This window comes from Lichenostomus cassidix, chromosome 27 (genome assembly GCF_008360975.1).
Source record: "Lichenostomus cassidix isolate B80296 chromosome 27, HeHo_3.0, whole genome shotgun sequence".
Classification (NCBI taxonomy): Eukaryota; Metazoa; Chordata; class Aves; order Passeriformes; family Meliphagidae; genus Lichenostomus; species Lichenostomus cassidix.
Window position 1 is genome coordinate 3,503,164 of NC_139507.1, and position 21,495 is coordinate 3,524,658.

General features: G+C 46.5%; 3 protein-coding genes across 3 annotated transcripts; all 3 read right to left on the minus strand.

Moving 5' to 3' along the window:
- Positions 1–405: 405 nt before the first annotated feature.
- LOC146426633 (gasdermin-A-like) lies at positions 406–3,977 on the minus strand. The gene is made up of 7 exons (XM_085083416.1): positions 3,793–3,977; positions 3,627–3,720; positions 3,169–3,219; positions 2,755–2,912; positions 2,410–2,560; positions 1,626–1,699; positions 406–1,487 (listed from the first exon to the last, which is right to left on the minus strand). Exons 1-7 carry the CDS (start codon positions 3,946–3,948, stop codon positions 1,197–1,199), a joined length of 975 nt encoding a protein of 324 aa, XP_084939542.1. The 5' UTR covers positions 3,949–3,977; the 3' UTR covers positions 406–1,196.
- Positions 3,978–6,848: 2,871 nt separating this feature from the next.
- LOC146426634 (gasdermin-A2-like) lies at positions 6,849–13,554 on the minus strand. Its single transcript, XM_085083413.1, has 11 exons — positions 12,738–13,554; positions 11,987–12,090; positions 10,839–11,100; positions 10,480–10,675; positions 10,059–10,224; positions 9,882–9,975; positions 9,412–9,465; positions 9,022–9,176; positions 8,677–8,827; positions 7,887–7,960; positions 6,849–7,752 (listed from the first exon to the last, which is right to left on the minus strand). The coding sequence occupies exons 3-11, from the start codon at positions 11,053–11,055 to the stop codon at positions 7,516–7,518; spliced, it is 1,344 nt and encodes a 447-aa protein (XP_084939539.1). The 5' UTR covers positions 11,056–11,100; positions 11,987–12,090; positions 12,738–13,554; the 3' UTR covers positions 6,849–7,515.
- A 129-nt stretch (positions 13,555–13,683) lies between these two features.
- On the minus strand, positions 13,684–19,322 carry LOC146426635 (gasdermin-A3-like). Its single transcript, XM_085083414.1, has 11 exons — positions 19,015–19,322; positions 18,806–18,949; positions 17,674–17,935; positions 17,315–17,510; positions 16,897–17,062; positions 16,720–16,813; positions 16,270–16,314; positions 15,850–16,004; positions 15,505–15,655; positions 14,720–14,799; positions 13,684–14,583 (listed from the first exon to the last, which is right to left on the minus strand). Exons 3-11 carry the CDS (start codon positions 17,888–17,890, stop codon positions 14,347–14,349), a joined length of 1,341 nt encoding a protein of 446 aa, XP_084939540.1. The 5' UTR covers positions 17,891–17,935; positions 18,806–18,949; positions 19,015–19,322; the 3' UTR covers positions 13,684–14,346.
- Positions 19,323–21,495: the final 2,173 nt, after the last annotated feature.

Below are 21,495 nucleotides of genomic sequence, written 5' to 3' on the forward strand. Positions count from 1 at the left end.
CAACTTCATAGAGCCATGTAATGCTGCTCTTCTTTTACAGGTGGAGAAAGGGACTCAGGAGGGGATATTGGCAAGAAATTCCTCCCTGTGAAGAGGGTGAGGCCCTGGCAGAGGTTGACCTGAGCAGCTATGGCTGCCCCTGGATCGCTGGAAGTGTGCAAGGCCAGGTTGGATGTAGCTTGGAGCTACCTGGGAGAGTGGGAGGTGTCCCTGTCCATGGCAGGGGGTGGGACTGGATAAGCCTTCAGGTGCCTTCCAACGTGAGCCATTCCATGTTCCCTGGATACATTGCCATGCTTGTTTGACAGCAAAAGCCATGCGTGTGAAGACTCCAGGGTTCAAGTGCAAGTTTTTACCTGAATAGTTCACTGTTACTAGTCTCTCTTAGAATACTGTACAAAGGAGTAATATTCCTACACGAGAGTATTCACGCTTTATTTAAGAAAGTTCTCTGCATGAGACTCCTGTGTCCACAGCAAGGGCCCTTATTTCAGGTAGAGCCTCAATCCCGAGGTTGTTGGATATGCCATGGGACTGAACACACATGAAATTATGAAAATGCCTTTGAGAACGTCCAATTGCCTAGCAAGAAGCTAATCTTTATTGATAAAGTGATAATGAGAGTATTTGTGGTGTTTCTCTGAAGTGCTGTCCATGTCCCTTGAGCATGTTGGGGAGATGGGACGAGGGATGTGTCAGTGAAACCTCTGGGACTTCCCCACCTTCCTGGCACCAGCAGTTCATGGAGTACCTGCTGAACCAGAGGGGGACCAGGGTGAGTCAGTGCAGATGTTTTCCTTTGGCTTTTTGTTTCCTTTGCATTTCCTTCCATTTCCCTTTGCATTTCAATTTTGCCTTTGTATTTCCTTTCCCTTTTCCTTTGCATCTCCCCTTTCCCTCTGCATTCCATTCCCCTTCTTTTTCTCTTTACGTTTCCCTTTCCCGTTTGATCGTTACAGAAACAGCAGCAGCATTTTTAGGGAAGCAGGATTACATGAGGCACTGCAGCCAGGCCTAGGATTCTTTGTGGATTTTCCTGTTGTCCCTCTGCATTCATGGAGAGACAGACAGAGAAATCCACTTGGATATCCAGCCTTTAGCATCCATAATGAGTTTTCCAGCCTTAGATTTGCTTTTTCCATCCAAAGCAGCCTTGAGCATTATCAAAGATGAAACTGGGAGAGAAGCCTGTCTTGTCACCAGAGATTTCTCCACACCTTGTAGAGGGTTTCCCAGGACAGGGCTCCTGGGCCTCCTGAGCCACTCAGGAGGTTGAGGGCATACAGGGCCACAAACAGAGCTGCCATGGCCTCGAAGGGTTGATTCCTAGGGACAGCAGATCCATCTTCCTGGAGCTGCACTCCGCTCAGCTCCACCAGGGCCATGGTTAACCCCTGTTCCTCCTCGTGTGGGAAGGAGAGCAGCCCAGCATTCACACGGAAAGGCTCCTCCCGCTTCTTCAGGTCATGTTCCAGGAGGTTTTCAACCTTCAGAACAACAAGAAAAAAAGCAAAATCAGGATTTTAATCAGTTGTCAACTTGTGACATCACGATGGAAATGTTTTTACAATTAAAATAGCTCTCATCCCCCCTTCCAAGGAGCCAAGTGTGATGTATGTTCTCACCAGCTTCAGCTGTTGGGGCACAATCTTCCTTTTCAAGGATTCCAGCAGCAGCAGCAGCTGATCTTCCATTAACTCTGCAGAAATAAACTGGGTTTGGATCACAGTCCTCCTACCAAGGTTACTGATGGGATGGGAGTGGTGAGCAAAATGGGAAAGAGTGAAGAGGGTGGGAAGGGTGATCATTTCTTGTAGGAAATGCTGGTTTGGTCAGAAGTTCTTTGGATGTTTTAATAGAAATGATTTGTGCAGCCTCACTGTGAGAGTGATATGGCTGTTACTGACAGAATCATGGAATATTGAGTTGGAAGGGATCTACAAGGACAGTTGAAGTCCAACTCCCATTCCTGCAAATGACAATTCTAACAATCCCCGCCTGTGCCTGAGAGCATTGTCCAAACACTTGTTGATCTCTGTCAGCCTTGAGGCTGTTCCCATTCCCTGGGGAGCCTGTTCAGTGCCCCACACCTCTGGGCTAAGAGGCTTTCCCTGATATCCAACCTCACCCTCCCAGGCACAGCTCCAGCCGTTGCCTTGTGTCCTGTCCCTGGTCAGCAGAGCAGAGATCAGAGCTGCCCCTTGGGAGGGAGCTGTGACTGCACCTTGAGGGAGCCGAGAGACCTGGAGGGGTGTGGAGAGGGGGTTTCTCTCCTGTCCCCTCCATAGGTCTCAGATGTTGATTCCACTTGGGGAGGAGGCGGAGGAGTATGGGAAGAAGGAAGGAGGGAATGGCAGGACTGGGAGTCATCCCTGCCTTGATTTCCCTCTTAAAGACTCAAAGTCTCACCATGCAAAGCATCAAGGATGTAGGTGATTCCCTTGGCCAGCAGAAGGCAATGATCTCTTGGAGTCTGCTGTAAGGTGCTGAAGAGGCTTTTTAAGTCTGGGCTCTCAGTTTTCAGCTCATAACCATCATTTCCCTCAGAAAGTTCTTCCATCTGGGGGAACAAGGAAAAGAAATGTAAGGATTTGCAGGCTGAGGCTGTTGGTATTGCAGAGCATACAGATGTGCTGCATGAGGGCATTTTGGATGGAGAGTTGTGGCACAGGGCAGGTGACTTGTGGGGCAAGAGGTGTGGTCCTGGATGTGTGTGTATTTATAAATTGTGGGAATAAGAAAAGCTTCACTTACTTTCTGACTGAGCTCTTGAAGGAGGTTGTTGTCTCTCATAACAGCTTTGATGGTGTTTAAGACTATGAGCAGCAGGTGAGGAGACAATTTGGCAAAAATTTGACAGGAATATTTAAGTTCTTCAATTTCCACTACTTCCAATATTCCATGTGAAGGACCTGCAAATCAGAAGGAGTCCAAATCTGTCACTTCTGAACTAGGAGATCACTTGTAGCTCTAAACTCAGAGTTTGAAACACTTGCATGATTGTTTTTGAAGCAATATGGAATAGCAATATGGAATTTGGGCAGTTGTGATGTCTCAGGTGAGAGGCAAATGCATCACTCCTGGTGGTTTGTTTTCTGCTGGGAGGTTCTATCTTACCCAAAACAAGTAATAGTTGTGGAAGTGGAAGCTGTAAAATACATTACTTACCATCACCTATAGAACACAGAAGTCTTCCGAGTCCCAGGGAATAATCCAGATCTGAAAGAGGAGAAGAAGGACATTTATGGTGTACTACACCAGTCTTCCCACTTGTGGTCAGCCAACCTGTTTTCTCCCTGATTCTTTTCTTCTGAGTAGGAAAAGAAAAGAAACAAACCCAACTCTGCTCTGTGTGTCATTTATCAACAGGAGCACTGCAGCTCCTGAAATGCAGAGCTGAGGCTTTGTTCTTTCCTTTCTTTACTAACCCCATCCCAAACATCATCTTTGGCCTTGCATGGATTATCTGACCTTCTCCAGGTGATTTCTGTCCCTCCCACTGCCTCCATCTTCTTCTAAACAAACAGAGGGCAGATGTGGGACTCAGCGATACTTCCTAAAATGTTCTTCCTCTTGTGCACTGTTTCCTGAATGGAGAGATTGTTCATTTTCTGGAAGTTACTTACCCCATGCTCCATTTCTAATGTGCAGCTGGATGGCCTTGAAGGCCAGGGTGCAGCCCTTGGGTATGACTATGGTTTGTTCTTCCTTCTTGGTGCCCTGGTCAAGGCAAACAATGTGTTAGAGCACCTGGGTGCAGGTGTTGGGGAAGGACTGAGAGAGAAGCCAAACCTGTGCAGAAAATGTGGCATAAAATTTGGTGCTGAAGCCCCCATCGGCCTTGGTGGATTCCTTGTAGATGACTTCTTCTGAGGCTTCGAGGATTTCAGTGACCACATATAAATTGATGTGTGTTCTCTGTAGTTGCCGGATTAAGGAGTGATCCATGTTGATTTGTCTAAAAGAGAAGAAGGATGGTAAGGGTCTGGAGCACCAGGGGTAGCTGTGGGAAGCGGAGGGTCTCAGTCTGGAGAAGAAGAGTTTCAGGGAGGAGCTGGTCACACCAATCCCTGCCTAACCTGGCCTAGTTCAGGGAAATTCCTGCCCTAATGTCTCATTATTGGTTTTAAGCTGTTGAATACCCATTGATAACCTGGTGTGGGCCAGAGGGGATGACTGGAGCATGTGTGCTCCCATTGTCATTCCTTACCTCTCTCTGCTCAGTGCCTCCAGTGATTCCAGTGATATGCTCTTCTTCTGTGGTGTAACAGAAAACACCTTGGACAAAGAGGCACCTCCTTTCAGCCCTATGCTTGCAGGGTCAAAAGAAATGCTGAGACCTCCATCAGCTTGGTCAGTGGTGACTTTTGAGAGAGTAAATTGGCTGAAGTCTTGATGGAGAGACTCTGAAATAATTCCATGCATAATCTTTAGCAGGATTACACAGACTCAGCAATGTAAGTGTATCACACAGAAGAGAGCTGGAACATGGTAGAGTTCAGCCATAAATGACCCAAACACATTACCTGTGGAATTTGTGAACATCATATTGATGAAATTGGGCATTACCTGGGAGTTTACCATGTTCTCCAGGTAGCAGCACATCATCCAGTGTGAACCCTGTTCGCTGGTAGTAGGGAGCTGGGTGGAATATGGTTTTTGGTTTGCTTTTTCTAATCAGTAGACAGAGAGGCCTGTAGTGCTCATTGTCTGCGATGCTCTCAACAGGGACTAGGTCTTTCCTTGGATCCATTTGATTTACAATGAATTTGGTGAGTGTTTTAAACATTGTGCTGTGGCTGAAGGTTTGAAGCAAATCCAAGTGTACTTGTGCCTTGGGAAAGAGGCAATATGAATTACTCCAAAGTACTTGAAATACCAGCAAGACATTGTAACCAAGTGTTACTTTAATTGTTAAGAATTTTTCAAAAGAAGACCCACATTATCCAGGAACACCAGTCTCACATGGCTGTTACAGGGAGTGTTTGGAAAGGAAGCAGCAGGAGCTGGGAGTTGTTTGGACCAGTACTCCTTTGCTGGTGAACCTCGGTCATTGTGCAGGGAGAAGGCAGCTGTCACACTCTGAGGGTGCTAGTTTTGGGGGCGAATGTCCCCCAAAATAGAGAGAAATCAGTCCTGCCCCAGCAATCTGCAGGGGAGAGCTGGTGTTTGAGTGCCAGAAACAAATCTCTGTTTGTGTTCTGAGAAAGCTTGTTTTTATCAAAAGGTTTCAGTTTCACTTTTCTGGTGTTTTCCGGGATGGAGCTGGGGGGAGGGGAAATTGGGGAATCCAGAGTGCCCAATGGTTTGGAAGTGGGTTGGAAGGAACCTTAAGGCTCATCCTGTTCCTCCCCTGCCATGTGCAGGGACACCTTCCACTCTCCCAGGTTGCTCCAAGCCCTGTCCAACCTGATCTTGGACACACTGCCAGGGATGTGGATGGATGTGTCTGTGGGGTGCCTGTGCCTGGGTGTGCCCACCCTCACAGGGACTAATTTCTTCCCAATATCCCATCTAAACCTACTGTCCTCCTATTTGAACCGTTCTAAAGACAAATAGCCTTGTTTAGTGAATGTTAGTAGCAATTCCGGACTCATTCCCTTGGAAGTTGTCCAGAAAAGAGAACTACTGAACAAGAGCACTTAACAGAGCGCTTACACCAGCCCTCTCCTGTACCCACTGCTCTGGGATAATGCACTTGCCTGTTTCTGCGATGGAGGGTTTGAAGAGGAGACTGCAGGGCTGCTGAGGTGATGTGGCCTCTGGAGAGCAGCAGGACTGGGTAGAGGTTCTCTAGCTGTATGCCAAAGGTGTGGAAGTGTTTGCTGAGGAGCCGTGAGTGGCACAGGAAGCTTGTACGCCCACACTCCCAGGGCAAAGAGTAAATTGATTCCTCTTACCTTGCTAATGGGCGGTTCCCTGAAGCACCTCTTTGGCAGGGGCAGTGTTAGATCCGATCCATGCTGGAGGATCCCTGGCTCTTCCCACCAGAGTTTTTATTATCCAGATTTATTCCCAGCTGGAGTAATTTGCCATCCTCCTTGCCAGTGTTCCGTTTCCACAAAATGGTCGTTGTTTGCGTAAGTCTTCCTTGAGCAGAGTCAATTACAGGGACTGTGAATAACTCGAATTTCTGCAGATGCAGGAGATGTGACTCCATCCCTGAAAGCGTCCAAGGCCAGATTGGATGGCAGGAGTCCCTATCCGTGGCAACAGGTGGAACTGGATGGACTTTAAGATCCCTTCAAGCTAAAGCATTCCATCATTGGATGATTCAACTTTATGGAGCCATGTAACGCTGCTCTTCTTTTACAGATGGAGAAAAGGACTCAGGAGGGGATATTGGCAAGAAATTCCTCCCTGTGAAGAGGGTGAGGCCCTGGCAGAGGTTGACCTGAGCAGCTATGGCTGCCTCTGGATCGCTGGAAGTGTGCAAGGCCAGGTTGGATGTAGCTTGGAGCTACCTGGGAGAGTGGGAGGTGTCCCTGTCCATGGCAGGGGGTGGGACTGGATGAGCCTTCAGGTGCCTTCCAACGCAAGCCATTCCATGTTCCCTGGATACATTGCCATGCTTGTTTGACAGCAAAAGCCATGCGTGTGAAGACTCCAGGGTTCAAGTGCAAGTTTTTACCTGAATAGTTCACTGTTACTAGTCTCACTTAGAATACTGTACAAAGGAGTAATATTCCTACACAAGAGTATTCACACTTTATTAAGTTCTCTGCATGAGACTCCTGTGTGCACAGCAAGGGCCCTTATTTCGGGTAGAGCTGCAATCCCGAGGTTGTTGGATATGCCGTGGGACTGAACACACGTAAAATTATGAAAATGCCTTTGAGAACATCCAATTGCATAGCAAGAAGCTAATCTTTATTGATAAAGTGATAATGAGAGTATTTGTGGTGTTTCTCTGAAGTGCTGCCCATGTCCCTCATGCATACTGGGGAGATGGGACCAGGGAAGTGTCAGTGAAACCTCTGGGATTCCCCCACCTTCCTGGCACCAGCAGTTCATGGAGTACCTGCTGAACCAGAGAGGTACCAGGGTGAGTCAGTGCAGATGTTTTCCTTTGGCTTTTTGTTTCCTTTGCATTTCCTTCCATTTCACTTTGTATTTCATTTTTGTATTTGTATTTTGTTTCCATTTTCCTTTGCATCTCCCCTTTCCCTCTGCATTCCATTCCCCTTAGCTTTCTCTTTGCCCTTCCCTTTCCCATTTACTGATTGCAGAAGCAGCAGCAGCATTTTTAGGGAAGCAGGATTACAAGAGGCACTGCAGCCAGGCCTAGGATTCTTTGTGGATTTTGCTGTTGTCCCTCTGCTTTCATGGAAAGACAGACAGACAAATCCACTTGGTTATCCAGCCTTTAGCATCCATAAAGAGTTTTCCAGCCTTAGATTTGCTTTTTCCAGCAAAGCAGCCTTGAGCATTATCAAAGATGAAACTGGGAGAGAAGCCTATCTTGTCAGCAGAGATTTCCCAACACCTTAAAGAGGGTTTCCCAGGACAGGGCTCCTACTCTGAGCCACTCAGGAGGTTGAGGGCATACAGGGCCACAAACAGAGCTGCCACGGCCTCGAAGGGATGCTGCCTAGGGACAGCAGATCCATCTTCCCGGAGCTGCACTCCGCTCAGCTCCACCAGGGCCATGGTTAACCCCTGTTCCTCCTTGTGTGGAAACGAGAGCAGCCCAGCATTCACACGGAAAGGCTTCTTCCCCTTCTCCAGGTCATGTTTTAGGAGGTTTGCAACCTTCAGAACAACAACAAAAAAAGCAAAATCAGGATTTTAATCAGTTGTCAACTTGTGACATCACAATGGAAATGTTATAAATAAAATAGCCCCCACCCCCCTTCCAAGAAGCCAAGTGTGATGTATGTTCTCACCAGCTTCAGCTGTTGGTACAAAATCTTCCTTTTCAAGGATTCCAGCAGCAGCAGCAGCTGATCTTCCATTATCTCTACAGAAAGAAACTGGGTTTGGATCACAAACCGCCCAACAAGTTGTTGGAGGCTGTTGGTGGAATTGTAATGGTGAGCAAAATGGGAAAGAATGAAGACGATGGAAGGGAGATCATTTCTTATAGGAAATGCTGGTTTGGTCAGAAGTTCTTTGGATGTTCTAATGGAAATGATTTATACAGCCTCACTGTGAGAGTGATATGGCTGTTACTGAGAGAATCATGGAATATTGAGTTGGAAGGGGTGTACAAGGACAGTTGAAGTCCAACTCCCATCCGTGCACTGGACACCCCAACAATCTGACTATGTGCCTGAGAGCATTGTCCAAACACTTGTCGATCTCTGTCAGCCTTGAGGCTGTTCCCATTCCCTGGGGAGCCTGTTCAGTGCCCCTCACCTCTGGGCTAAGAGGCTTTCCCTGATACCCAACCTAACCCTTCCAAACACAGTTCCAGCCGTTCCCTTGTGTCCTGTCCCTGGTCAGCAGAGCAGAGATCAGAGCTGCCCCTTGGGAGGGAAGCTGTGACTGCACCTTGAGGGAGCAGAGGGACCTGGAGGGGTGCAGAGGGGGTTTCTCTCCTGTCCCCTCCATGGGTCTCAGATGTAGATTCCACTTGGGGAGGAGGCGGAGGAGTATGGGAAGAAGGAAGGAGGGAATGGCAGGACTTGGAGTCATCCCTGCCTTGATTTCCCTCTTAAAGACTCAAAGCCTCACCACGCAAAGCATCAAGGATGTAGGTGATTCCCCTGGCCAGCAGAAGGCGATGACGTCTTTGAGACTGTTGTAAGGTGCTGAAGAGGTTTTTTAAGTCTGGGCTCTCAGTTTTCAGCTCATAATCATTTTTTTCCTCAGAAAGCTCTTCCATCTGGGGAAACAAGGAAAAGAAATGTCAGGATTTGAGGGCTGAGGCTGTTGCTGTTGCAGATCAGACAGATGTGCTGCGTGAGGGCATTTTGGATGGAGAGTTGTGGCACAGGGCAGGTGACTTGTGGGGCAAGAAGAGTGGTCCTGGATGTGTGTGTATTTGTAAATTGTGGGAATAAGAAAAGCTTCACTTACTTTCTGGCTGAGCTCTTGAAGGAGGTTGTTGTCTCTCATAGCAGCTTTGATGGTGTTTAAGATTATGAGCAGCAGATGAGGGGACAACTCGGAGAAAATTTGACAGTGGTTTTTAACTTCGTCCAATACTACTTCTAACTTTCCTTGTGAGGGACCTGCAAACCGGAAGGAGACCAAATGTGTCACTTGAGTACCAAGAGTTCACTGGCAGCTCTAAACTCAGAGTTTGAAACACTTGTATGGGTCTTTTTGATGGAATTTGGCAGTTGTGATGTCTCAGAGAAGAGGCAATTGCGTCATTCCTGGTGGTTTGTTTTCTGCTGGGTGATTCCATCTTAGCCAAAGCAAGTAAAAGTTGTGCAAGTGGAAGCTATAAGATACATTACTTACGAGCCAATTCGAGAAATGATATTCCCATATCTTCCGCTGGGAAATAATCCAGATCTGCAACAGGATAAAAAGGACATTTACAGTGTTCTATACCATCTTTCCCACTGGTGGTCACCCAACCTGTTTTCACCCTGATTCTTCTGAGTAGAAAAGAAAAAGAAAGAACCCAAACTCTGCTGTGTTTGCCATTTACCAACATCACCTCTGGAGCTCCTGAAATGAAGAGCTGACATTTGCTTCTTATCATTCCTTACTGGTCGCTCCCTAAACAGCATCTTTTCCCCATAGCTCTTTGACCTTGCATGGGTTGTCTGACCTTCCCCAGGTGATTTCTGTCCCTCACACTGCCTCCATCTGCTTCCAATTAATCTGAGGGCAGATGTGGGACTCAGTGATACTTCCTAGAATGTTCATCCTCTCGTGCACTGTTTCCTGAATGGAGAGACTGTTCATTTCTGGAAGTTACTTACCCCATGCTCCATTTCTAATGAGGATCTGGATGGCCTTGAAAGCCAGGGTGCAGCCCTTGGGTATGACTATGGTTTGTTCTTCCTTCTTGGTGCCCTGGTCAAGGCAAACAATGTGTTAGAGCACCTGGGTGCAGGTGTTGGGGAAGGACTGACACTTGAACCAGAGAGAAGCCAAACCTTTCCCCAGATTATGCTATAAATCCAGGCCCAGAAGCCTCCTTTTGCCTTGGTGGATTCCTTGTAGACAGCCTCCTTTGAGGCTTCGAAGCTTTCAACGACCACAAATAAATTGTTGTCTGTTCTCTGTAGTTGTCGGATGAAGGAGTGATCCATGTTGATACGTCTAAAAGAGAAGAAGAAGGATGGTAAGGGTCTGGAGCACCAGGAGTAGCCGTGGGAGGTGGAGGATCTCAGTCCGGAGAAGGAGGCTCAGGGAGGAGCTTGTCACACCAATCCCTGTCTAACCTGGCCTCGTTAGGGGAAATTCCTGCCCTAAGGTCTTAATCATGGTTTTAAGCTGTTGAAAACCCATTGTTGACCTGGTGTGGGGCGGAGTGGGATGACTGGAGCGTATCTGCTCCCTTCTGTTGTTCCTTACCTCACTCGTCTCAGTTCCTCCAGTAATTCCAGAGATATGCTCTTCTTCTGTGGCGTAACAGAAAATCCTTGGGATGAGGAGGCACCTCCTTTCACATTTACATCTACAGGGCCAATAGAAAATGTCAAGCCTCCCTCAGCTTCGCCAGTGCTGTCTATTGTGATAGTAAATGGGCACGGGTCTTCCTGGAGGAACCCTGAAATAATTCAATGCATTATCTTTAGCAGGTTTACACAGACTCAGCACTGTAACTATAGCACACACAGGAAAGGTGGAACGTGGTAGAGTTCAACCACAAACAATCCAAACATATTATCTGTGGTATTTGTGAATTTCATATTGATAAATTTGGGCATTACCTATGAGTTTACCATCTCTAGGCAGCAGCACATCATCCAGTTTGAATCCTGTCAGCTTGTAATAGGGATCCGGGTGGAATGTGGTTTCTGCTTTGCTTTTTCTAATCAGTAGACAGAGGGGCCTGAAGCTCTGATTTTCTGCGATGCTCTCAACAGGGACTAGGTCTTTGCTTGGATCCATTTGACTTACAAGGAATTTGGTGAGTTTTTTAAACATTGTGCTGTGGCTGAAGGTTTGAAGGAAATCCAAGTGTATTTGTACCTTGGGAAAGAGGCAACACGAATTAAGCCAAATTACTTGAAATACCAGCAAGACATTGTAACCAAATGTTACGTTAATTGTTAAGAATTTTTGAAAAGAATGACTCAAAACTGTCCTCATTATCCAAGGACACAGGGCTGTTACAGGGAGTGTTTGGAAAGGAAGCAGCAGGAGCTGGGGGTTGTTTGGACCAGTACTCCTTTGCTGGTGAACACCTCAGTCATTGTGCAGGGAGAAGGCAGCTTTCAGACTCTGGGGGTGCTGATTTTGGGGGCAAATGTCCCCAAAATAGAGAGAAATCAGTCCAGCCCAGCTCCTTGGGCAGGCAGTGGTGGTCTGCAGGGGAGAGCTGGTGTTTGAGTGCCAGAAACAAATCCCTCTTTGTTTTCTGAGACAGCTTGTTTTTATCAAAAACAGTTTCACTTTGCAGTTTTCAGTTTCACTTTGCTTGTGTTTTCCGGGATGGAGCTGGGGGGAGGGGAAATTTGGCAATTCAGAGAGGTTTGGTTTGGAAGAAGCCTTAAGATTACTCCAGTTGCTCCTGCTGCCAGTTGTTCCTGCTGGAAAGGGACACCTTCCACTCTCCCAGGTTGCTCCAAGCCCCGTCCAACCTGGCTTTGGACATTTTCAGGGATGGAGCAGCTTGTGTCAGGGTGTGCCCACCCTCACAGGGAGGAATTTCTTCCCAATATCCCATCTAACCCTTCCCTCTTTAGGTTAAACTATTCCAAAGACAAATAGCCTTGTGTGATCAATGTTAGTAGCCCTTGCAGGACTCATTCCCTTGAAAATCTTTTAGAAGAGAAGAAAAACTAAACAATATCACTTATCAGGGAGCTTCCACCAACCCTCTCCCGTACCCAGCACTGTGGGATAATGCACTTACCTGTTTGTGGGATGGGAGGTGTGCAGAGCTGACCACGGGGCTGCTGAGGTGATGTGGCCTGTGGAGAGCAGCAGGACTGGGGAGAAGCTTCTCAGTCTTCCCTTCTTCTCAGAGGTGTGGAAGTATTTGCTAAGTACGGGAACCCTTGATGCAAGGGAATCAGAAGTCAAAAAATAACTTGTAAAGACTACTTGATTGACAAGATTGGTAACTTAATAAACCGTGTATTGTTTACTTAGCATTCACTGTGCTTGCCAAACAAGGAGTGTGATATTCATGGGACCTCCACACTGGCAAAAAATCAAATATGTTGTTTTGGCCTTTGGACAGAGACTCACAACGCATGCGTAAAATAGTAGGATCTCCTGTCCTTTTTCAGAAAAGACCCCCAGAGCCTCCCCCCACCAAATGGAACTACGCAGGCGCAAGGATATAAAAATTACTTTTGAACTCATTATAATACCAAGCAGGAGAGGTTATACATATGTATAAGCAGATTGAGAAATTTCATGAATGTGTAACAATGTAATCAGATATATACGGAGCTATGCAGGACTGCAGGACTGATGGGCGCACTTGTCTTTGGAGGGCTACCTCCCGCTTGCCTGGCACTGTAATAAACATATCGGCTTTACAACTTAAAGTTATATAGGTTGTGAAGTTTTGCCTCTTTTTCCTAAATCACCCTGAGTACCACAGGAAGCTTACACCCCCGCATACCCAAGGCAAAGAGTAAATTGATTTCTCTTACCTTGCTAATAGGGGGCTCCTTGAAGCAGCTTCTGGGCAGGGGCAGTGTTAGACCTGATATGTGCTGGAGGATCTCTTGCAGTTCATGGCAGCTTTTCTGGAGTTGTTCCCAGCTGTGAGGTCACTTCCAAAATTTTACAGCCTCATCGCTGGTGTTCTACTTCCATGAAACAGCTCTTGTTTGTGTAATGCTTCCTTTTTAGTCATCAAACAGAGTCTGTTACAGGGGCTGTGGATAACTCCAATTTCTGTAGATGCAAATGTAAGTCACTCCCTGGAAGTGTCCTGGACCAGATAAGAAGATGTCTCTGCCCCGGCAGCATGTGGGACTGGATGTGCTTTAAGGCAAGCCATTCCATCATTGCATGAGTCAACTTTATAGAGCCATGTAATGCTGCTCTTCTTTTACAGATGGAGAAATGGACTCAGGAGGGGCTATTGGCAAGAAATTCCTCCCTGTGAAGAGGGTGAGGCCCTGGCAGAGGTTGACCTGAGCAGCTATGGCTGCCTCTGGATCGCTGGAAGTGTGCAAGGCCAGGTTGGATGTAGCTTGGAGCTACCTGGGAGAGTGGGAGGTGTCCCTGTCCATGGCAGGGGGTGGGACTGGATGAGCCTTCAGGTGCCTTCCAACGCAAGCCATTCCATGTTCCCTGGATACATTGCCATGCTTGTTTGACAGCAAAAGCCATGCGTGTGAAGACTCCAGGGTTCAAGTTCAAGTTTTTACCTGAATAGTTCAGTTATTAGTCTCACTTAGAATACTGTACAAAGGAGTAATATTCACGCACAAGAATATGCACACTTTATTTTAGAAAGTTTTCTAAATGAGACTCCTGTGTCCACAGCAAGCGCCCTTATTTCAGGTAGATCCTCAATCCCGAGGTTGTTGGATATGCCGTGGGACTGAACACACGTAAAATTATGAAAATGCTTTTGAGAACATCCAATTGCTTAGCAGAAAACAATCTTTATTAAGTGATAATGAGAATATTTGCAGTGTTCCTCTGAAGTGCTGCCCATGTCCCTTGAGCATGTTGGGGAGATGGGACGAGGAATGTGTCAGTGAAACCTCTGGGACTTCCCCACCTTCCTGGCACCAGCAGTTCATGGAGTGCCTGCTGAACCAGAGGGGGACCAGGGTGAGTCACTGCTGATGTTTTCCTTTGGCTTTTTGTTTCCTTTGCATTTCCTTCCATTTCCCTTCACATTTCAATTTTGCATTTGTATTTCCTTTCCCTCCTCCTTTGCATCTCGGCTTTCCCTCTGCATTCCCTTTCCCATTCCATTCCCTTTGCTCTTCCCTTTCCCATTTACTGATTGCAGAAACAGCAGCAGCATTTTTAGCAAAGCAGGATTACATGAGGCTCTGAAGCCAGGCCTGGGATTCTTTGTGAATTTTGCTGTTGTCCCTCTGCATTCATGGAGAGACAGACAGACAAATCCACTTGGATATCCAGCCTTTAGCATCCCTAATGGGTTTTTCAGCCTTAGATTTGCTTTTTCCAGCCAAAGCAGCCTTGAGCATTATCAAAGATGAAACTGGGAGAGAAGCCTATTATGTCAGCAGAGATTTCCCAACACCTTGTGGAGGGATTCCCTGGGCAGGGCTCCTACTCTGAGCCACTCAGGAGGTTGAGGGCATACAGGGCCACGAACAGAGCTGCCACGGCCTCGAAGGGTTGATTCCTGGGGACAGCAGATCCATCTTCCCGGAGCTGCACTCCGCTCAGCTCCACCAGGGCCATGGTTAACCCCTGTTCCTCCTTGTGTTGGAAGGAGAGCAGCCCAGCATCCACACGGAGAGGCTTCTTCCCCTTCTCCAGGTCATGTTTCAGGAGGTTTGCAACCTTCAAAGCAACAACAACAAAAGCAAAATCAGGATATTAATCAGTAGTCAACTCGTGACATCATGATGGAATTGTTTTTACAATTAAAATAGCCCCCACCCCTTTCAAAGGAGCCAAGTGTGATGTATGTTCTCACCAGCTTCAGCTGTTGGGGCACAATCTTCCTTTTCAAGGATTCCAGCAGCAGCAGCAGCAGCAGCTGATCTTCCATTAACTCTGCAGAAATAAACTGGGTTTCAATCACAAACCTCCTGCCAAGGTTACTGATGGGATGGGAGTGGTGAGCAAAGTGGAAAAGGGTGAAGAGAGTGGGAAGGGTGATCATTTCTTGTAGGAAATGCTGGTTTGGTCAGAAGTTCTTTGGATGTTTTAATAGAAATTATTTGTGCAGCCTCACTGTGGGAGTGATATGGCTGTTACTGACAGAATCATGGAACATTAAGTTAGAAGGGATGTACAAGGACAGTTGAAGTCCAACTCCCATCCCTGCACTGGACACCCCAACACTCTGACTGTGTGCCTGAAAGCATTGTCCAAACTTTCCCTGATCTCTGTCAGCCTTGGGGCCATGCCCATTCCCTGGGGAGCCTGTTCAGTGCCCCACACCTCTGGGCTAAGAGGCTTTCCCTGATACCCAACCTAACCCTCCCAGACACAGCTCCAGCCGTTGCCTTGTGTCCTGTCCCTGGTCAGCAGAGCAGAGATCAGAGCTGCCCCTTGGGAGGGAAGCTGTGATTGCACCTTGAGGGAGCTGAGAGACCTGGAGGGGTGCAGAGAGGGGGTTTCTCTCCCTCTCCCCTCCATGGGCCTCAGATGTTGATTCCACCTGGGGAGGAGGAGTATGGGAAGAAGGAAGGAGGGAATGGCAGGACTGGGAGTCATCCCTGCCTTGATTTCCCTCTTAAAGGCCCAAAGTCTCACCATGCAAAGCATCAAGGATGTAGGTGATTCCCTTGGCCAGCAGAAGGCGACGATCTCTTGGAGTCTGCTGTAAGGTGCTGAAAAGGTTTTTTAAGTCTGGGCTCTCAGTTTTCAGCTCATAATCATTATTTCCCTCAGAAAGTTCTTCCATCTGGGGGAACAAGGAAAAGAAATGTAAGGATTTGAGGGCTGCGGCTGTTGCTATTGCAGATCAGACAGATGTGCTGCGTGAGGGCATTTTGGATGGAGAGTTGTGGCACAGGGCAGGTGACTTGTGGGGCAAGAGGTGTGGTCCTGGATGTGTGTGTATTTATAAATTGTGGGAGTAAGAAAAGCTTCACTTACTTTCTGGCTGAGCTCTTGAAGGAGGTTGTTGTCTCTCATGACAGTTTTGATGGTGTTTAAGACTATGAGCAGCAGGTGAGGAGAGAACTCAGAGAAAATTCGGCAGTAGTTTTTAACTTCCTCCATTACTACTTCTAACTTCCCTTGTGAGACACCTGCAAAGAGGAAGAAGACCAAATGTGTCACTTGAGTACTAAGAGTTCACTGGTAGCTCTAAATTCAGAGTTTGAAAAAACAATTGTATGGGTCTTTTTAAAGCAATATGGAATGGCAATGTGGAATTTGGGCAGTTGTGATGTCCCAGAGGAGAGACAAATGTATCGCACATGGTAGTTTGTTTTCTGCTGGGTGATTCCATCTTACCCAAAGCAGGTAAAAGTTTTGCAAGTGGAAGCTGTAAAATACAATACTTATGATCACCTTGATGAACTGGATATGCTCTGAGTTTCAACAAATACTCCAGACCTGAAAGAGGATAAGAAGGACATTTACAGTGTACAACACCAGTCTTCCCACTTGTGGTCAGCCACCCTGTCTTTTCCTTCATTCTTTTCTTCTCAGCAGGAAAAGAAAAGAAACAAACCGAACCGTGCTCTGTGTGTCATTTATCAACAGGAGCACTGCAGCTCCTGAAACGCAGAGCTGAGATTTGTTTTTTCCTTTCGTTACTGATTCCGCCCCAAACGTCATCTTTGACCTTGCATGGGTTATCTGACCTTCCCCAGGTGATTTCTGTCCCTCAATGTGTTTCCATCCTCTTCCAAACAAACTGAGGGTAGATGTGCGTCCGAGTGATACTTCCTAAAATGTCCATCCGCTTGTACACTGTTTCCTGAATAGAGGAATTGGTAATTTCTGGAAGTTACTTACTCCATGCTCCATTTCTAATGGAGATCTGGATGGTCTTGAAGGCCAGGATGCAGCCCTTGGGTATGACTATGGTTTTTTCTTCCTTCTTGGTGCCCTGGTCAAGGAAAACAATGTGTTAGAGCACCTGGGTGCAGGTGTTGGGGAAGGACTGACACTTGAACCAGAGAGAAGCCAAACCTTTCCCCAGATTATGCTATAAATCCAGGCCCAGAAGCCTCCTTTTGCCTTGGTGGATTCCTTGTAGACAGCCTCCTTTGAGGCTTCGAAGCTTTCAACGACCACAAATAAATTGTTGTCTGTTCTCTGTAATTGCTGGATGAAGGAGTGATCCATGTTGATACGTCTAAAAGAGAAGAAGGATAGGAAGGCTCTTGAGCACCAGGAGTAGCTGTGGGAGGTGGAGGGTCTCAGTCCGGAGAAGGAGGCTCAGGGAGGAGCTGGTCACACCAATCCCTGTCTAACCTGGCCTCGTTAGGGGAAATTCCTGCCCTAAGGTCTTAATCATGGTTTTAAGCTGTTGAAAACCCATTGTTGACCTGGTGTGGGGCGGAGTGGGATGACTGGAGCGTATCTGCTCCCTTCTGTTGTTCCTTACCTCACTCGTCTCAGTTCCTCCAGTGATTGCAGTGATATGCTCTTCTTCTGTGGCGTAACAGAAAATCCTTGGGATGAGGAGGCACCTCCTTTCACATTTACATCTACAGGGCCAATAGAAAATGCCAAGCCTCCCTCAGCTTCGCCAGTGCTGTCTATTGTGATAGTAAATGGGCACGGGTCTTCCTGGAGGAGCCCTGAAATAATTCAATGCATTATCTTTAGCAGGATTACACAGACTCAGCACTGTAACTATAGCACACACAGGAAATGTGGAACACGGTAGAGTTCAACCACAAACAATCCAAACATATTATCTATGGTATTTGTGAATTTCAAATTGATAAATTTGGTCATTACCTGTGAGTTTACCATCTCTAGGCAGCAGCATATCTTCCAGTGTGAATCCTGTCAGCTTGTAATAGGGATCCGGGTGGAATGTGGTTTTTGCTTTGCTTTTTTTAGTCAGTAGACAGAGGGGCCTGAAGCTCTGATTTCCTCCGATGCTCTCAACAGGGACCAATTCTTCATTTGGATCCATTTCATGTACAAGGAATTTGGTGAGTTTTTTAAACATTGTGCTGTGGCTGAAGGTTTGAAGGAAATCCAAGTGTATTTGTGCCTTGGGAAAGAGGCAACACGAATTAAGCCAAATTACTTGAAATACCAGCAAGACGTTGTAACAAAATGTTACTTTAATTATTAAGAATTTTTTAAAAGAATGACTCAAAACTGTCCTCATTATCCAAGGACACAGGGCTGTTACAGAGAGTGTTTGGAAAGGAAGCAGCAGGAGTTGGGGGTTGTTTGGACCAGTACTCCTTTGCTGTTGAACACCTCAGTCATTGTGCAGGGAGAAGGCAGCTGTCACACTCTGGGGGTGCTAGTTTTGGGGGCAAATGTCCCCAAAATAGAGAGAAATCAGTCCAGCCCAGCTCCTTGGGCAGGCAGTGGTGGTCTGCAGGGGAGAGCTGGTGTTTGAGTGCCAGAAACAAATCCCTCTTTGTTTTCTGAGACAGCTTGTTTTTATCAAAAACAGTTTCACTTTGCAGTTTTCAGTTTCACTTTGCTTGTGTTTTCCGGGATGGAGCTGGGGGGAGGGGAAATTTGGTTTTGGAAATTTGGTTTGGAAGGGACCTTAAGATTTCTCCATTTGCTCCCCTGCCATGGGCAGGGACACCTTCCACTCTCCCAGGTTGCTCCAAGCCCCGTCCAAGCTGGCCTTGGACATTTCCAGGGATGGAGCAGCTTGTGTCAGGGTGTGCCCACCCTCACAGGGAGGAATTTTTTCCCAATATCCCATCTAACCCTTCCCTCTTTAGGTTAAACTATTCCAAAGACAAATAGCGTTGTGTGATCAATGTTAGTAGCCCTTGCAGGACTCATTCCCTTGAAAATCTTTTAGAAGAGAAGAAAAATTAAACAAGATCACTTATCAGGGAGCTTCCACCAACCCTCTCCCATACCCAGCACTGTGGGATAATGCACTAGTCTGTTTGTGGGGTGGGAGGTGTGCAGAGCTGACCACGGGGCTGCTGAGGTGATGTGGCCTGTGGAGAGCAGCAGGACTGGGGAGAAGCTTCTCAGTCTTCCCTTCTGCTCAAAGGTGTGGAAGTGTTTGCTAAGTACGGAAACCCTGAGTACCACAGGAAGATGACACCCCCACACTCCCAGGGCAAAGAGTAAATTGATTTCTCTTACCTTGCTAGTAGGGGGATCCTTGTAGCAGCTTCTGGGCAGGGGCAGTGTTAGACCTGATTCGTGCTGGAGGATCTCTGGCAGTTCACAGCAGTTTATCTGCAGTTTTTTCCAGCTGTGAGGTCACTTCCAAAATTTTACATCCTCATCGCTATTGTTCTGCTTCTACAAAACAGATCTTGCTCGCGTAACTCTTCCTGGTATTCACTGAACATAGTCACAGGGACTGTGGAAAAGTTGAATTTCTACAGAGGCAGGAGATGTGAGTCCATCGCTCAAAGTGTCCAGGACCAGATTGGACAGGAAGATGTCTCCACCCCTGGCAGCAGGTGGGACTGGATGCACTTTGAATTTCCTCCCCACTCAACCCATTCCATGTTCCCTGGATACATTGCCATGCTTGTTTGACAGCAAAAGCCATGCATGTGAAGATTCAATGACTCAAGTGCAAGTTTTTACCTGAATAGTTCACTTTTATTAGTCTCTCTTAGAATACTGTACAAAGGAGTAATAAAAATATTCACACTTTATTTTAGAAAGTTCTCTACATGAGACTCCTGTATCCACAGCAAAAAGAAGGCTACTGGGAAAAAACCCCTAAAACTTTGTACAGAGCATTCCTTTAAAAAACCCTCCCAACTAACTCAGCTGATTTAACTGATCCAAGGAGGATACAGATACACCAACACTCACATGCTTAAAATATATTCTAGGCAATGATAAAGCAACATAAGTCACAAGGAGGAATATTAATGTGTTAACCCACTGCTGTCCCCTCCTCGAGGGCCAGTACCGAGCTTCTAAAAACAACCCCAAATTCAACAGTGATTCAAACATAAAAGTACTTGAGAATTAAGTAGCCCTCCATGGAGTTTATTTTAAAGGCTTTTTCCTGCAAAGGTTTGGACTGTTTGCCAGCCTGGCAGCTCTGTGAAACGACTCCCAAGTCAGGATCCCTGATTTGGGAGCATCAGGCTGGGAGGACTTGCTGGTTTTCTGAATGTCCTGGAGCAGGGGCTGCCGTACCCAATGGGTACATGCATAGTGCTGACAGTGGCTGAGGAGGCTTTGCCCAGTAAGGGATGGGACAGGCTGCTGCCAGTTCCTGAGAAGGGTTCCAGCCCTTCAAAAGCTTTTCTCTTTCATTGCAAAACAAAAAAGAAAAGCCTGAACTACCTTCTTACCAGGAATTGTTTTTCCATTACAGGAGATTTGATCTCTCCAGGTGAGAACGTGCCCTGGTCATGATACAGGACAAGTGTGAAAGGAAATCTGTCAAGCGTGGTGTGATCAAAATCCCATTTAAAATCAGTAAAGATCAGTTATTTCCTCCATGCAGGCACCTGGGGAAAACTCCACTCTCAAAGAAGGAGTTCTGCTTACATTTTGTTTCTCCTCCTACAGTGTGACTTCACCCGTGATCTGTCCCCTGCCAGGACACGTCTGACCACCCTTCAGCCTGCCCATGCTGTCCTTTCACTTCAGACTGCCTCAGGTACACCCAAAAATGGTGTTTAATTACAATTAACTTCCTGCATTTTATTTTTTATTAATCCCGACCACCTACCCTGAAGTCGGCATCTTAAGGAAGATACTACCCTATGTGTAATTGCTCAAATACTTATTAATCATACATAGATACTTAACATACCACATTAGAACATGAAATCTTTCTTCAACTCACTTCTTTCCATATTTCTCCTGTTTCCATTTATGTTTCCCTCGATTGGATTAACTGAGTCCAAGTTAATCTCAGTTATTCCATTGAAAAACACCACACCTGTGTTTTAAGAGTGTCACTGTCACACGACCCCTGCACGGGCTGTTTTAATCATTTGTGTGAAGGAGAGAAATCAAAAAAAGTTTACTTTTGTTGCTAGGCAAAGCCTTAATTACAAGTTTGGGGCTTTAGGCTTTAGAACCTGCTTGTTTGAGAAGTTTATAATCCCATTCTGGGTCCCAGTTGATCCTTAATTTAAGAAAACACGGTCAGATGTCCAGTGTGTCATTGGCCAGCACAAGTAATGTGTTCAAACCCACAGCTGTTGTAATGCCTTCAAGGAGACTGTGGGAATTGCTGTATCTCATAAAAAAAAGAGGATTCCTTCAATTGATAATTGTTCTAAACTTATCAGTCTGTGATGTGCATATGCTTAGAAATACCCAGCATATGTCTGCCTGTGAGGAGCCAGGTTTGAAAGCCTCTAAAAACTGTTTCTGTTGCAGAAAAAATATGTTTTTCCCCTTGTTTTTTACCAAAATAATTAGTTTTCTTCCGTTTCCTCTGGGGATGGAAGTTGTGTCTGGGCAGACACTCAGGTCTGTTCAGCACCAGAGCCAGCATTTCAGGTCCAGCCTCAGCCCCTCTGCCAGGACCTGCCCCTCCTTGGAGCAGCCTTTCCTGCAGGAATACTGTTCATGTCTGTATTATTTCCCAGCTGATTGATGAAATATCTCTATTTTGATCACAATTATCATTGTCTA